The following is a 12,741-nucleotide window of genomic DNA, read 5'->3' on the forward strand; positions in this document are numbered from 1 at the left end:
ATAATGGCTGTTATTTGCTATTAAATAGCGGCCATCCACTCAATCCACTCCTGATTTTGGTTTGAAAATACTTAGCTAAAATACTGAGTGTGAACATAGCCTTAAAAATTCTACAATGAGGAAAAAAAAAATATAGACCTATATTTAATTTCCATCAGGGGATTTGTTCCAAAGAATGGACTGCTGGCAGGTCTCTAGACAGGTGAGTTACCCTTAAATCACGGTGCCTACACATTTGAGCCCAGAGATGTAATTATACCTGAGTGTTTCTTTCAGACGTAACCTGCCTACAGAGGACTGATCTGCAGTCAGAGACACTGACTGACAGCTGAGTGACCAGGAAGCCAGGCAGCACTGATGATTCATGAAGAGGAGGGAGAAGTGGTGAGTTTGACACTGCATTACAGTAGTATTGTGGATAATCCACTGCATGGACAAATTTCCAAAAGGTACTATGCCTGGGAGATGACAGATTGCCTTTCAGGGTAACTTCAAACGTACCGGATCCGCAGCCGATTTCACGTTGCGAGTTTGCAGCGGATCCTGTAGTGTGAAGCTGAATGGGTCCCATACACGCTGCACACATCCGCTGCCTGTATGGGACCCGGCCCCTTAACGCCCCATCCCCGCGCATACATTACCTGCTTGGCGCCACGGCTGTGTGTGAAGCTCCCAATCAGCCAATCATTTCTGCCATGCGCTGATTGGCTGATGAGGAGCGAGGAGAGCTGGGAGCTTCACACAGCCGCAGCGCCGAGCAGATAATGTATGCTCGAGGCTGCAGTGGGGGGTTAAAGGGGCCGGGTCCCATACAGGCAAAATCACAGTATGAAATCTACTGCGGATCCAGTACATGTGAAGCTACCCTAAGGGAGTTACTCAGGCTTAGAAAATCCATGGCTGCTTTCTTACATAAACAGCTCTGTTCTTGGGTGTGGTTTTGCAGCTTTGTTATCTGAAAACGGGTAGGTTTGGCCCTCAAGCTGTTGTAAAAATACAATTCCTATCATGTCTGGATAGCTGTTCAGACATGATAGGAATTATAGTTTTAAAACAGCTGGAGGGCTGCTGGTTCCCCATTCCTGAATTAAAGTGTTACCACACACCATCTGAAGAAAGTAGCTATGCTTTTTCTAATTCTGGGTAATGCCTTTAGGGATATTCCACCCAAGAGCTAAAAAATTTAATTCTTCCAAACCTGGCTGGTCTTACTCACAAAGTCCCCTTGAGCATTTTGGTCCATCTCCCATCTTTTTAGTTGCTGCCATTCCTGAGTTAGAAGTTTTTATAAAAAAAAACTGGTCTATATATAAAATGGCACCATCCGGGAAGCTCCATCTCCCAGAATGCATAGCACCTCAGAACAAGATGAAGCAGATACTTGGCAGTTGGCTCTGCCCATCGCTGGCTCAATCAGCTTCTGTTTCTCACTGTAAACAATATCAATCTGTTATCCACAGCCACTCTAAGGGCCCTATTCCACGGACCGAGCAACGATGTAAACGAGCGCCGATCTGCTAGATCGGTGCTCGTTTACCGGGCCTATTCCACGGCCCCGTTGATAGTTTAGCGAGGGCTGCAGGGACATAGTTACCGATGTCCTTGCAGCCCCTTCAGCATACATTACCTAGCAGGGCTTCTCCTGCGCTCCGTCTTCCTCCCCGGGTCCTCACGGCACAGCATCAGCTTCGGTGTAGCCTGACTGAGCTATCAGACCGCTCAGCCAATCAGCCAATGTGCGGGTGGCAAACGACCATTTTAGGTTTGAACCTAAATGAATGATCATCGGCTGATCGTTCTCTCTATTCTACCGAGCGATAATCAGCCGAATCGGGCTGATTATCGCTCCTGTGGAATAGGAACCTTCTGCTATGGTGGTGTGGGGTATTGTTAGTTATTTGAGATTCTGAAGGAATTTAGGGAGGGGGTTGTTGTTTTAAGCCTAGGTCATAAGCTGTATTCCCGTTTTTTTAGGCAGGATGTGAGCTATCTCCACCTTCCCATATATTAGGAAAACAGCGGGATTCAAAAACCAGTAGTTTGTAGTAACATGAACCTTGTCCGGCTTGCTCATCTGTAATTAGGAGCCGTTATGGTGCGTTTACACTGAGGTTTATCTGACAGATTTTTTTTAAGCCAAAGCCAGGAATGGATTTAAAAAGAGGAGAAATCCCAGTCTTTCCTTTATGACCTGTTCTCTGTTTATAGTCTGTTTCTGGCTTTAAGAATTTGTCAGATAAATCTGTGTCAACATACCATTAAAAGAGCGGGCAGCCACCTACGTAGGGTACTGCCTTCGTGCACTGAATGGGCTAAGTGCCATCTTAAAATCAGTGCTCTGTAGTGTATTCCTCATTGTAGCATCCCCTATTTTAATCTATGACAGGAATAAGGGATCTTTTGGCTGTCCAGAAATTACAGGAATTGTAGTTTTGCAACAGCTGGGAGGTTGCAGCTTCCTCGCCCCTGATCTATCTACAGGTGTGGATCCTGTGACCTGCTTCCGAGCATCTTTTTAAAAGGGGTATCCTGTGAAATGGGGGGGAATCAAAGCCCTGGAGTAACACACACCACTCCTCCAAAGAACAAACACTAGTGTAATTTAGCCCATTGTTTTTCACAGCTGCAGCTCTGACCTTGTTTTCTGTGGGTGGTACCAGTATGATCATGTGACTAGGAAGCTGCTGTAATCCAAGATCCTTACTAACACATTATACGGAGCTTTATCCGTCATAATACATCGCTCCAGCGATCTCTTGGGAATCACTCATGATGTACTCCACTACTCATCCTTATTTGTGCTCCATGTGTTCATACACTTCTATAAGCTTGTAAAGAAGATGATGATAAATAGTAAACTGATCCCCATTCTCTCTCCCATAGAGATTGGCGTAGTACTAGTTCTCTCTTTACATCTTGGAGCAGTCTATCATTCCAATAATCAATCTGAAAGTGCCAGTTCACAAATTCAAATTTATGGTCACAGTACAGCAGAGGTCCAGGATACCTTTTTAGGCAGTGTTCTCTATTAAAGGGGTAATCCAAAGCTACAAAAACATGTCGACTCTGGGAGAAAGCAGCCAACTCTTGTATCCGTTTTTTTTTTTTTTTTTTTTTTTTTTTTTTTTTTTTTTTTGAGGGGGGGGGGGGTGTTCAGCGGGGCTGTGAAGCCTGTAAACTGCAGCTCTGACTCCTTCATAAATGGTCAGTCAGACATCAAGGGACTTATTTGTCACACTGGTATAAAGTAGATCTGGCGCAGAAGTGTCTGTGTAATGCCCTACATGATCCTGGGGCGACTTCTGAGGGAGTAAGGCAAAGATATACAGCAGATTCTCCTGTGGATGCAGCCAGTCTCCAGCCTCCATGTCCTGAACAACTCAGAAGACTGTCAGCAGGAAAAGACCACCTGCTCCATCTAGTCTAGTTCTATGTTTCTAACTAAATATTCACCATACACAGAAACACTGCTAACAATGCCAGATACCTGTAATATAGAGGGGATATTTTCATATTATGTTGCTGCTCACATCTGCTGAACTTGGATAAAGCTGTAAGGTTGTCTGGAAAACGTGGATACAGCCAATGACTATATCCATGTTTTCCACATAGCCTTAGGGCTTTATCCAAGTTCAGCAGCCACCGCTAATCAAATGCCAAAAGTTCGGGTTCGGATCGACTCAAGTATGCTCGAGGTTCACTCATCTCTACTCACATCCAATCATCCAGGAAGAGAACAGCACAGATCTCCTCCAATAGACTCTTCCAGTTTAAAAACAAGCTGACAAATAGAGACCAGATTACTTATATATGGAGAAAACTAAATGTATGTGAGAGAGGTTTTTTTATGGTTGTTATAAATAAAGGGCTTAGACTGATAGAACATAAGCTATATTAATGAGGAACATTTATAAAATCCATATAAAAACTCAATTATAAAATTTTAAAAGATTTTTTTTTTTTTTTTTTTATAGCTGGAGTCTGTACATTTTTTTCCCAACTGCAGCCAAAACTAGCTCAGACTCCACAGCCCTAGTTTTCAGTTCCACTGAAGTTAATGGGGCTTATCTGCAAACCAGGCCTGAACCTGGAGACAAGAGCAGTGCTGTCTCTGGAAGAAAGTGGCCATGTTTTTGTAGCGCTGGATAACCCCTTTAAATTCCACCAACTTGAGCAATGTTTTAGTACTACCGCCTTTACTGGACTGCTTGATAAAGGTGCTACTGCCAAAATGTATCACAAGTTGTTAGTTTCAATAAAGAACACAGCTTAAAAAGTTATCCTGTGCCGTGACTGTCTCGCTTTAAACATAAATATGGCCTACAGCTGTATCCATGGTTTCTAGGGCTCTCTAGGGCAGCATCCAACTTCTACCGTCGCAAGGAATCAAACACAGATCATTCGGGTAACAAACTCTAAATCACAGGTGTCAAACTCAGAACCTGCCCATATGGCATTACAAGCATTGGTTATCCGTTCAACAGATGTGGCACCTGCTCTGGATGTGTGGACTGAAGATTGCTCCTTTTAGGGTAAATTCACATGTACTATATAATTTATGGAGCCAATTGTCTGTTGGTATGTAAATTATAAAAACCACAGTATATATAGTACATGTGAACATACACATTTCAGTTCTTAAAAGAACAACAGAATTTAAAGTCATATTACTAATGTAGGCCAAGGATCAAAGATGTCCAGTGAAAATTTTTATTAAAGTATTGTATTGCCCCCCCCAAAAGTTATACAAATTACCAATATACACTTATTATGGGAAATGCTTATAAAGTGCTTTTTTCCCCTGCACTTACTATTGCATTAAGGCTTCACTTCCTGGATAACATGGTGATGTCACGACCCGACTCCCAGAGGTGTGCGGGCTGTGGCTGCTGGAGAGGATGATGGCAGAGGGATGGGGGATGCTCAGTGTCCCTCCAGTGCCCTGTGTCTCTGTGTCCCCCTGCCATCATCCTCTCCAGCAGCCACAGCCCCCACAGCTCTGGGAGTCTGGTCGAGACATCACCATTTTATCCAGGAAGTGAAGCCTTGATGCAATAGTAAGTGCAGGGAAAAAAAGCACTTTATGTGCATTTCCTGTAATAAGTGTATATTGGTGATTTGTATGACTTTTGCGGGGCAATACAATACTTTAATAAAAATTTTCACCGGACTTCTCCTTTACTGTTGAGGTGGCTGTAAATCCATTCAATGCAGCTGCACATGCTGGCTTAGCAATGTGGTATGGAGATGGTATGGGCCCACATCAATCAGAAACTGACTGGTATCCTGCAGATACAACATCATTGAATTTTTATAAATATACTACAATCTGGGGGAAAAAAACACCATGCCATGGGAGAATCTCAGCCATATGGAAATATGAAGAATTCTTACATGGTAACTAAATGTGAATACATCAACGAGTTCTGTTCACACCAAGTTTGGTTTCTGCCAGAAATCCATTTAATTATTCCCTATCAGCAGCTGAGCTGGCACAGAGCATTGTACTTGGATTGTTGTCGGTTTGCCTGCTCATCGCCACTGTTCTTCTCGTACTTTGGGTTTTCGTGCCAACTCTGGGTTAAACTGAGAGTTGTAGCGTCTCTTTCTGTCATCCATCTCCTGCTCTGGGGGAGGTTGGCTCTTTTTTCCAGACAGCAGAGCCTCAGCACGCGCCCTCTCTGCAGCTTCTCTCTTTAACCTCTCTTGTCGTAGCTGTTCCATTGATGGCTTAGGTGCCCTGTGTGCAAGACATTGAAATTAGCAGCCATTACTCTCCACAGTTGTGCAAGGTTAAACCTCTAAGCAATTGGTCCCATATACCCTCCAATTTAGGTTACAGTCATATAGATTCTTTTGGGCATACTAAGTCATACATTTTTTCACAACATAGTCATCCTGAGCCACTTGTGTAATGAACGGTTACAACTATTTCTGTCTTAGGAGCCCTCACCAGTGCAAGATGTGGAAACCATGGCTCTATGGCAGATGGCTCAAACCTGCTGCTGCAAAGCTCCAATTTCCGGCATGCCCCAACAACCACTGGCTGTGAGATGGGAGTTGTATCTTTTTAAGAGCTTAAAAGCCACAGGTTTAAGACACTGCTCTTTGCTCATGGGATGTAAAGAGACACCCACCCTTACTAGAGATTAGTGAATCTCAGGCACGCTAGGGTTCATCTGAACCTGAACGTTCTGCATGATTACCGGTGGCTGAAGTTGTTAGATGCAACCCTAGGGAGTCTTAGAAAAGGGTGCATCCAACTTCTTCAGCCACCTACATCAAATACAGTGGGTTCGGACGAACCAGAGCATGCTGGATGTTCACTCCTCTCTCTAACCGTAACCCTACATTACGGTAATATTGTAGTCCGTTCCTGTGCCAATCTGGATATATAAAATTCTTGGTTCATTGACCAAATAAGCAAAAATAATCATGCCTCCCCTCTAAAAAAGCAATTGACCCATGAGTTGTATATAAAATGCACCATGTGGCATCTCACATACCCTTTATCTTTTTCTTTCTCCTTGGCTTTCTTGTGCTCCTTTTTATCTGAGTGCTTCTTCTTCTTCTCCCACGTTTTCTTGTGAATGTATTTCTCCATTTCATTCAGAGGATCTAGCGTCCGTTTCAGCTTTTCATCTTTGGCAGATTTATCTTTCTCCTGGTGACGGGCAGGAACCTCTTGGTACCAGGGGCGATTGGTCTGGGCTTCTGCTGCACTTTGTCCCAGATACGTCAGGATCCCCAAAGCTTTTTCTTGACGTTCCTAAGAGAATCAGTAATTGTAAATAAATACCTTTTGCTCCCATAACAAATGGACAAACTGTCTAACAAGCAGAAATAGTGACCTTCTCTTTGCGTTTCTCCTCCTCGTATTCCTCGTTTCCACGGGTGGTCCCTTTGCCTTCCTCCACATCGTCAAAGAAATTTATGTGGCCAGACTCTTGGCGCACCTCCACTGCAGACCCATCAGCTGAGGCCTCTGGTAATGACAGGCGAGCTTTTTTACGAAGGAAATCAGTACGAGCCTAAAATAGATACAAGTTTTGTGACATGAGTGAGTGCACACATACACACTGGAGCAGTTTCACAATAGTAAATGTGCTTTACACAGAGGGTATACAGATTTCTTTTCAGCTGTATAGAAAAGTTTACTGTACTATGCTATACATATCTATCTATCTATCTCTCTCTCTCTCTATATATATATATATATATATATATAGACACACACATATACATTGCCAATTCATTTAATGTATATGTTTAGTAGAAATACTATTTATATGGGGCACTCCTGGGCTGGAACTGTTTTTGGGGGGTAGGTATGGTATTACCTTATGCAAAATTAAAGGGGTAATCCTTGAAGAAGCTATAGTGCTTGCTGTGCGGCCCCTTTACTCAGCGATTGATGGTCTATTTTTTAAAGGAGATGTTCGAAAATTTTTTATTAAAGTATTGTACTGCCCCCCAAAAGTTACAAATCCCCAATATACACTTATTATGGGAAATGTCTATAAAGTGCTTTTTTTCCCTGCACTTACTACTGCATGAAAGCTTCACTTCCTGGATAACATGGTGATGTCACGACCCGACTCCCAGAGCTGTGCGGGCTGTGGCTGCTGGAGAGGATGATGGCCGGGGGACACTGAGGGACACAGGGCATCCCCCTGCTATCATCCTCTCCAGCAGCCACAGCCCGCACAGCTCTGGGACTCGGATCGTGACAATACCATGTTATCCAGAAAGTGACATCAGTATTTTATCCAGGAAGTGACATCACCATTTTATCCAGGAAGTGAAGCCTTGATGCAGTAGTAAGTGCAGGGAAAAAAAGCCCTTTATAAGTATTTCCCGTAATAAGTGTATATTGGTAATTTGTATAACTTTTGGGGGGCAATACAATACTTTAATAAAAATTTTTGCCAGACTTTTCCTTTAAGTGCTCAGACCAGCAATGTTCTTCAGTTTTGACACTGACAGGCATCATGGCTGCTGCTCCTCCATTCACTTGGTGGACAATTAACCTCTGCTCTCATGGCCAGTGAGAGTGGCAGCAGTCAGGCTGCTACCAATCTGCCAGCTATCTCCTTGTCTGTGACTATAGGAAAACATGAATCTTGGGATTGTCCCTTGAAATAAAACATTTTTTTTGTGAACCCCAGGGTATAGTTAGGCCCCACCTCTTGCTCTGCTAGCTCCGCCCTCTTCTTGCGCTGTCGTTCCTCTTCCGCGGCCTGAGCCTCATCTTTCCGCACCCGCGCAACGTTGTCCTTATTGCGCACATGCCAGCTCTTCTTGGGCAGGATATTCATCTTATATAGTGTTAAAGGTCTGACCCCTTTCCGCTTCCTTATACGATGACGATGCGCACTTCCCGGCCGCCCTGATCACGCAGTTCTCAGTCCCCGCCACTATTCTGCGGAGAACACTTCTTTCCGTTGTTTATTACAATTACATTACTTCCTTACCGACCAAACGCAGGAAGTGCACCGAGCTAGTGACGTCATAAATCAGCGCCCCGTTCCTATTGGTAGATTAGTATAGTCATGTGATTGCAAAAAGTCACGTGGGTCGTCACCTCCACTTCCTGTGTCTGCCATGTTTAATTTGGGCAAATCCGTGTGACGCCTGCGCTGTACGAGGACGAACGTGCGCGAGATTAATGTTCATAGGAAGCGCTGGAGCTGCATTGTGATCATCTGAAAGAACAGCTGGACGTCCTGCATAAAGTATAACGTCATATGTAAAATATGTTTTGTTGCTCCCCATTGATATAGACTGGACCCTAGCCTAAAAATTGTGAACCTCAGATATGTGCATATGACTTGTTCAAGACCTCAGACCTAGACCCCCTAAGCCAATAAAGACTCCAGAATAAATAGATACTGGATACCCTAAAGCAGTGTTTCTTAACCTGTGGCTCTCCAGCTGATGCACTACAACTCTCATCGTGCCCAGACAGCACACACTAGGGATTGTAGTTTTGCACAAGCAGCAGAGCTACAGGTTAAGGAACAATGTAATAAAGTGACTCCTTCCAAAGGTAGTACCCAGAATAAATAATACAGTAATACGGACATCAGAATAAACCCCTTAAAGGGTTATTCCCATCTCAACTAACAATTACACTTGTAGAGTTAACTATTTTTGCTAATATATCTATTTAGCTAACTTGCCTGCTCCTAATATGCTGCTTTTTCCTCACCATGAATGACAGCTTGTTATCTACAATACTGGCCACAGCTCTACTCTAAAAGCAGTGGTCTTACCCAAGCATCAACAGAGTGATCTTTTTGCCCCATCTAATAAACCCCTCAACTTTTACTGTTTCATATACCATACTTCCCTTCTCTCAGACAGCACCTTTTTCTTTTTCTCTTACTTGCTAGTCCTTATGCGGACTTGCTTCTTGCCGCCTGCCACCCACACCTGGACCTTGATCTGTCCTCGCCTGACCCATCAGTGTCACTTACTGGTATCTCCTAATACACTGGGCCAGCCATTACCCCTACTGGGACCATTCTTGTAAAGAGATTTGGTACTCCCGGCAGCTCCACCATCCTAGGATAAAGGGTAAAACCCTAGAGAGTATTTTACTTTCCACTTAAACAAATCTGTTGGGTAACACAGCGGGTCCACACCTGTTGCCCTGTTAGACTGTGTCATCAACCACTCCATGTGTTGCCTTGCCCTTTATCTCAGGCTGCTTCTCTCAGCCTCTTGGCCACAGTCTCACATTCTCTTATACTGACTATTACTTTTGTGGAGCTTTCATATTAAGATTTTTGCAGATACCCACCACCCATGCCTGGACCTTGAAACGTTCCTGCTTGAGGCATCTCCTGTTCCACTCCAACAGCTGCTACCCACACTGGGGACAACTCCTGGAAAGGGACCTTAGACTCTGATAGTGGTCCTAAGCCAAAACAGTTTGGTTACACAACAAATTTGCATCTGTCTTTTAATAAAGTATGTCTACACCATTGACCCGGCTGGCCAATCCAAGTCTGCAGTTCAAATTTCTCCATAAATTGAGGCTCCAGTGTGATGGTCAGGATGGTGTCATGCAGTTCTGGAATCTCTGTTTCTGCTCATCTAAACTTTCCTTTTTTTATTCATATTACACCACAGACCGCAGCATCTCCTGCAAGAATTTAGCCCAGACCAGACCCGGGCCACATGCGGCCCGCTAACCGTTTTGGCCTGGCCCGCTTCACCCTTTTAGGATCCCTAGAAGTTGTGGCTTTGCAGCTTCTAGGGATGCCCCACTGCTGTAATGTTCTGCTCGCTCACTGCAGTGTGAGCAGACTGAACATAGAGCAGTGGGACCTGTCAGCGTCCGGCGGCTCTATTCATTGTCATAGGCTGTGGGCACCTATTACTATTACTACTATATGGGGGATCTTACATCTTACAGGGGCAAACCACATACCTACTCACTTTACTGCTCATGACACCAAACAGCAGAATTACTACTGTATGGGAGATGTTTGTCTGGCAGGTTCTGAAATGATGAATTGTAGCTGGAAGAAATCATCATGGAGGCCTGGGCCGGATGAAGATAAAAAAGGCAAAGTGATGCCTTAGATCAAAGAAGATGTCACCAGTTAGCCTTCTCCAAGCACGTTTCCCCGCCACGCAATGTCGGACTGGGGTACCTAGGGCCCACCAGGGAATTTAATTCCAGGGGCCCACCCTTCATATACCAGATATAACCAGCGCCAATCCTTCACTTTAGTATAGCGAGTTTGCACGGCATTGTGTATATGACCATCAATGCTAGTTCACTGCTAGTAACTTGTCAGTCAATCTGCGAACAGGAGAAGTCCCATGAAAGTAACAAATCTCAGGCAGGGTTTTTTGGGAAAATAATAACGAAAGTATACTTACTCGACCCTGTGCCCTCGTAGCGCTTCCTTAACCCCCTTAAGGACTGAGACAATTTTTGTGCTTTCGTTTTCTTACTCCTCATGTTTAAAGGCCATAGCGCTTGCAATTGTTTTTTTTATTAAATACATTTTTATGCCGCGCATGTTTGTGTCCTAATCACATTCAGCGGCATACGTGCGTTTTTATTTTACATTTTTGGCTGGTTCCACTTTCATCTTATGAAGAAGTCCTCTTTTATCTGCCTGGCCGGGTCGATGTTTGATTTGTAAAACACCAACCACATATCCTGCTACGATTTCACAAAAAAAAAAAAAAAAAATAGAGATGAGCGAACCTGGTTCGGGTTCGAGTCCATCCGAACCCGAACTTTCGGCATTTGATTACCGGGGACTGGTGAACTTGGGTAAAGCCCTAAGGCTATGTGGAAAACATGGATATAGTCATCCAGACAATCTTAGAGCTTTATCCAAGTTCAGCAGCCACTGCTAATCAAATGCCGAACAATCGGGTTCGGATGGACTCAAACCCGAACCCAGTTCGCTCATCTCTAAAAAAAACAAACAGAAAAATGTCCCATGGGTATTGCGTTTCGCCATTCTCCACTGACTATAAGCTAACATCTGGTCACAGTGTTTTTGACCCGCAAAAATACCATATTTCTGAAAAATGCCTAGTCTGAATCCGGCCATATAGTACATGAGAACATACCCCTCTCCCAAAGTTATTTACAGGATAAGGGATAACAAGACCCATAGAGAATTATTGAAGCACCATCCCCACTGTTTATTTGAGGGGAACACAATCCCCACAATTTCGTGACCACTGGTACCCCTGCCAATCAGCTTGATATCCCCTATCCTCTGGATTTTAGAGAGGGGGGGCAGGTACCTAGGCCACACCTGGATGTATGTGTGTGGGGGTGCAATACTTTGCCTTGTCCCTGATAATGCCTACACACACAAGAGCCACCGGGTTGTGTATACTGTATATGATGTATATTTATGGTGGTGTCCATGTTGCTATGATTGGTGTGACCCTATCACTTGAAAAAAAAAACTTTTGACAAACCTTGCAGATGTAGGTATAAACCTTGCGATACATGTTTTTTCTTCAAGAGTTCTACTATCCACTGCTCCATCCTACTTGCCCTCGTTGTGCAGGTGATAGATCTGTGTAGCAGGCAGATGTCCATCTTTATGACTCTGCAATATGTGACGGATCCCCAACTCCCAAGCATAATAAATTACACCAAAGAACGCAAAATGAACACAGCACAACACAATGAAATCAGGTGTCAAAGGGGCCCAATTTTATTTAAAATTACATGACACAGAAAATGGCAGACCCCCGACTCACAAAGAGTCACCATCCAGCACTCAGGCGAGGAAAAACCCCTGTGGGGGAAACCTCGAGGGAGCCATGGCTGAAGAGTTGCCCCTCCCCTGGGCTTAGAGGGTAATACCATACTATAAATGTAATCTGGATGTAAGAGAAATCCGGCTGCAATGTCACCTTGATGGCTAGGCGGCTGTAGCTCTTCTCCCTCACAGATCCAGGTCCACTTCTCAAGAAGGTGGCGACTCGATGAAGGGGTAGTCTAAAGCAGACCACCCCTGTTCCCCTGCTAGAACCTCCAAATTCCATCAAGGGTAGGGGGCAGTAAAGTATACAAACTCAAGGTCCTCTGGCGCATCGAAGATGGCACTGATCAGGGCGCGGTGCATTGCTTTATGGAACCTTCTTTATGACATAAGCGCTTGTCATCACGGTGCACGGTTACCATGGTAACTGCAGGTAAACACATCTGAAGCATTAACCCATTAATTACTGGCGATGAGCTTTACT

The 12,741-nt window shown here is 44.2% G+C and overlaps 1 protein-coding gene across 1 annotated transcript; it reads right to left on the reverse strand.

Moving 5' to 3' along the window:
- Window positions 1-5,162: 5,162 nt before the first annotated feature.
- Window positions 5,163-8,514, reverse strand: LENG1 (leukocyte receptor cluster member 1). Its single transcript, XM_069948588.1, has 4 exons — window positions 8,187-8,514; window positions 6,852-7,031; window positions 6,507-6,769; window positions 5,163-5,740 (listed from the first exon to the last, which is right to left on the reverse strand). The coding sequence occupies exons 1-4, from the start codon at window positions 8,316-8,318 to the stop codon at window positions 5,533-5,535; spliced, it is 783 nt and encodes a 260-aa protein (XP_069804689.1). The 5' UTR covers window positions 8,319-8,514; the 3' UTR covers window positions 5,163-5,532.
- Window positions 8,515-12,741: the final 4,227 nt, after the last annotated feature.

Source organism: Dendropsophus ebraccatus, chromosome 12 (genome assembly GCF_027789765.1).
Source record: "Dendropsophus ebraccatus isolate aDenEbr1 chromosome 12, aDenEbr1.pat, whole genome shotgun sequence".
In the NCBI taxonomy this organism is placed as follows: domain Eukaryota; kingdom Metazoa; phylum Chordata; class Amphibia; order Anura; family Hylidae; genus Dendropsophus; species Dendropsophus ebraccatus.